Source organism: Pyxicephalus adspersus, chromosome 8 (genome assembly GCF_032062135.1).
Source record: "Pyxicephalus adspersus chromosome 8, UCB_Pads_2.0, whole genome shotgun sequence".
NCBI lineage: Eukaryota > Metazoa > Chordata > Amphibia > Anura > Pyxicephalidae > Pyxicephalus > Pyxicephalus adspersus.
The window spans coordinates 1,255,757-1,260,083 of record NC_092865.1 but is presented as its reverse complement, the minus strand read 5'-3'; the positions used below and the strand labels follow the sequence as shown (position 1 = coordinate 1,260,083).

The 4,327-nt window shown below is 45.5% G+C and overlaps 1 protein-coding gene across 1 annotated transcript in view; it reads left to right on the top strand.

Annotated features, from left to right (window-relative positions):
- Positions 1 to 3,792, top strand: part of EIF2B3 (eukaryotic translation initiation factor 2B subunit gamma) — a 19,341-nt gene extending 15,549 nt beyond the window's left edge. Inside the window, exons 11-12 of the mRNA XM_072419288.1 lie at positions 2,115 to 2,218; positions 3,674 to 3,792. Coding sequence (XP_072275389.1) covers positions 2,115 to 2,218; positions 3,674 to 3,726 — 157 coding nt within the window. The 3' untranslated portion in view covers positions 3,727 to 3,792. The remainder of the gene's footprint in view (positions 1 to 2,114; positions 2,219 to 3,673) is intronic.
- The last annotated feature ends 535 nt before the right edge of the window (positions 3,793 to 4,327 follow it).

Sequence of the window (4,327 nt, the reverse complement as noted above, 5' to 3'; positions counted from 1 at the left end):
TTTTTTTTTTTCTTTCCCTTTCCTCTCCTCCCAGCATCTTACTCTGCTTATAATTCCTCTATTCTTTCCTGTCCCCCTCCCCGGGTGAGGACACACAGGAGCCAACCCCCCCTTCTGTATGTAAAGATCAGTGTCCTATCACACCCTCCTCCGCACCGACCCTCTCATTGTCTCCCATTCACACTCCTCCTGCAGATACTCCGCTCACACACATCACACAACTCATTTCTCTTCAGCTGCCCAAAATTGGGAAAAATACAGCGTGAAAACTCAATCGATGGCACAATGGGCAGATTAGGAAAATAAAAAAAACAAATGCTTACAGAATAAAACCTAATCACCTTGAGGGAATATTCATTCCCCAACCCTCAGCTACTGAAAATGATTTCCTATGAATCTTTGATAGGGTAAATTACTGGTGGGTGAAAATTACAGAGTTTCCTCAAGTCTATTTTTAGCTGGAGCTGCTAAAAATAAGGTAACGGAAGAATCCATCTTATGTAGTGAACTGAAGAAATGCCAAAACACCCATCCCACCCCGACTGAGATCCAATGGGCCAATGTCCTGCCATTTGTATCCATATGCTGGTCGTCTTTCCCACAACTTCATATAACAGCCCCATAGCTTTCTATAGTCTCATCTCTGACATCAGGACACAGCCCATAGAAGTCTATAGGGTTGTGTTGAACAGGAAGGGAGATTTGTGACCGGCAGATGGCAGCCATTGGAACTTTGGTAAGTAGGCATTTGTTGATGGGGAAGGTAAGTTGGGTCAGGGAAGGGAAGAAAGGATATGGTAAATCCAGTGTTCTCCCCAGAAAAACCCACAAGCTGGGTGGGAAGAAGCTTTTTAAGGGTAGGGACCCAACCCAACAAAAACACCTGGGTAGCTACTGAAAAGTGCCCAGTGGTGTGCCCCCTAAAAGGAAGAACAGGGAGATCATAAAAAAATACACTTTTCATTTTACACCAAATTTTCTAGTGGTCCCTCCTTAACTCATATCCTCCACAGCTGTGTCTTTGTCATCTGTTATATATGACCACAGGCAATGAATGTCCTCCATTACTCAGCCAGATGGGGTGACTGTCCCGTGTCTGTATTCCCGGCAGGGAGTCCCAGCTGGCTCTTCTATACATTTGATGTGGTCAGGTTGTAGTCACACAGAATGGCTGCATTCCACATTTCTGTCTGTAAAAAAACGTTATCCAATTAGCAGGTTGTTCTCACCCTGCAAAGCCAATTCTGCTGACGCGTTTCATGCAAAATTAGCCTGAGGCAGACCTGGTATTTGCCCTTAGTATTACACTTTCCTGCCCGCTTACATCCACCTCTCCTTCTCTTGCACAATGGTTCACTCAATGGCAGATGCCAAAGAACCAACCCAGTGATTCTGAGTATAGAGGAGCATATGGCCCGCTTGATATGACAAAACCGGGGCTCCATAGCACTGTGTAAGCTGTGACACATAGAAAATGTAAGGGGAGCAAAGGAAAGGTAAGTATAAACTTCTGGGGGACCTCTTTCTGTGGGCACTGTGGATAAAGCACTAACTGACATAAAAAAAAAAAGTTCCAGGAATAAGTTCAGTTTTGAGTGAAATGCGTTAGCATAAAGTTACCCCACAAGTAGAATGTGGCCATCATTTTGTGGACGTTTGATGTGTGTGGTCTGGTTGTTTTTACAACATTGTCTAAACATGATTATTCCCCAGGAGATGAGCCTGTGCTTTAAGCTTGCTGCTATCTACTTCATCCTTTGACATGAACTTGTGTGTTTAGCCAAACCAGGCCTGGTTCTCTAAGGCGCTGCACCGTCTTGTATGCCTGAGAAATGCTCTCATTGTGCCCGGCCATCCTATTGCCCTCTGAGGTCAGGTCTGGTCTTCATTCATCCGGAGACAGACGGGTCCTCTCTGATAGATACAGACAATGGCAGCAATCTCTGCGCTGTGTGATGTGAGAGAGATTCAATCACCATTGTGATTCATACAACACGGCGTTGTTAAATGCTATGGAACCATTGTATGTTATTCTGTGAAAACCAATCACTAAGACTGCACTGCTCAGATTTTATTATGAATATTTCTGAATCTTCTCTCCTGTGCCCCCCCAGCTGCATTCTCCAGGGAAGTGTTATTTGCAACAACGCAGTGATCGAGGGCGGCGCTGACATTAAGGACTGCTTGTTGGGATCCGGCCTGCGCATTCATAGTAAAGGTGAGTCCATGCGATGATACTGTCATCCTATCGCATGAAACAACAATTATGTGTCTGCTTGTAGTCAGTGGTGGAGTGTGGTGGGTGAGCAGTGGTAAGTATGTAGGTAGGTGTGCCTGCCTGTCTCAGTGGTCCAAGAATGTGACTGTGGTGTGGTACAGAGACTCATGGAGCTGGCTCAGTGTTCTCTGTACGCACTATGGTATATGTCAGAGCTATATAAATGTATAATATTAGTGAGTGACTGTGGGGGAATTTTAGAGTGTCAGCTCCTCTGTACAGAGACTGATGTGACTGGCTCAGTGTTCTCTGTACAGCCCAGTGGTATATATCAGAGCTGTATAGTATATGTATAGTAATAAATGATGGAATGTGTAAATCAATCAACCTGGACACTTCCATACATGAGCCCTGTGACCTCCAGGCATTTACAGATGAGGCGCGATGTTTGAACTGTACACCGCGGGTGGTCCCGGGCATGCTGGTGGTAATACGTCTGTGCAGAATATAAGCAGAAGGAAAACTGAGTTTCCGATTCCACCACCCAGAGACTCACATGAATGCCACGCAAATAGCAGCAAGTGCCGTGCCATGGCTGAGCTTCATGTAAATACTCGCCGGGTTATTGTAAGCATCCCCACCATTGTGTCAACACAGCAATCACTGAGCTGGAAGACCACCACGGAGGCCAGACTCAACAATCTCTGCGGGGTCACATCATCTGCTCCTACAGGTGTATGCCGGAGGACAGATCGCAAAACCCCCAATTCATCTCAGGTTACAACTTCCCACATATACCGTGGTACTGTATAGAGGAGCTGACACTCTAATGTCCCCCCACAGTCACACACTATTATTAAACATTTATATAGCTCTGAAATATACCGCATTGCTGTACAGAGAACACTGAGCCAGTCCCATTAGTCTCTGTACAGAGGAGCTGACACTCGAATGTCCCTCCATAGTCACACACTATTATTAACCATTTATATAGCTCTGAAATATACCGCAGTGCTGTACAGAGAACACTGAGCCAGTCCTATCCGTCTCTGTACAGAGGAGCTGACACTCTAATGTCCCTCCACAGTCAGAAACGATTATTGTTGTTCATACTGACTGACGTTGCATCAATCGACAATAATTGAAATTGGTTAAACTGCTTGAAATGTTTTTAAATTGGGAGGAAACTGAAACACCTGGGGGGAATTCACACAGATGGGGAGTGCATGCAGACAGGTCCCAGGTATCGGCATGAGACTACCAGAACACCTAACAGTGAATGGGGGGGGGGGGGATTTCTAGAATTATGTTCAGTGATTTGTTTTTGCCATCACTGCTTCATCCAAAAACTAACCACTGGCGTGCCAGATTCATCCATACCTAACCACTGGCGTGCCAGATTCACTGGTCTGTACGCGATCCGCTCCAGTCACCTCTTCTTTGTTTTCTCTGCAGCAAAACGCGTCAATGAAATCATCGTAGGAAATGAGCAATTAATGGAGATATAGCTGGACCCATCCCCCACTTGCCCCCTGAGACGATTTATTTATATGACAATAAAGATTTGGATCTTATTGGGTTTGTGGTGTCACTGCAGCTACGATTTTATACATTTATTATTTAATTCATTAATCTCACACTCCAGGAATAAGGATCCTTATTTCAATAACAGTGGCTGTCCAATGAGATGGGAAAATGAAGTCACATGGCTGAAAATAAAACATCTTTTTCCTTGTGAATTCAACCAAAAGACTCTGTTCTGTCTAAGATGGCAGCCTTATACTCGCTAGTACAACCATATACAAGGATCAGCCAAAACATGACCCCCCCCCCGCCTAATATTGTGAAGGTACCCTGTAATTACCCCCTCCCTCTTATCAAAGCAACTACCCCACAAAACCTCTAGAGCGGCCCTCTGGTATCTGACACCAAGATCCTTTAATTCCCACAGCCTTCCCTAGCCTGCCTTCTTCCCATATTGCACCCTTCTGCCTACCTCAGTCCATGTTCATCCCATAATGCCCCCTGCTGCTTACCCCGGTCCATGTTCTTCCCATAATGCCCCCTGCTGCCTCCCTCGGTCCATGTTCTTCCCATAATGCCCCCTGC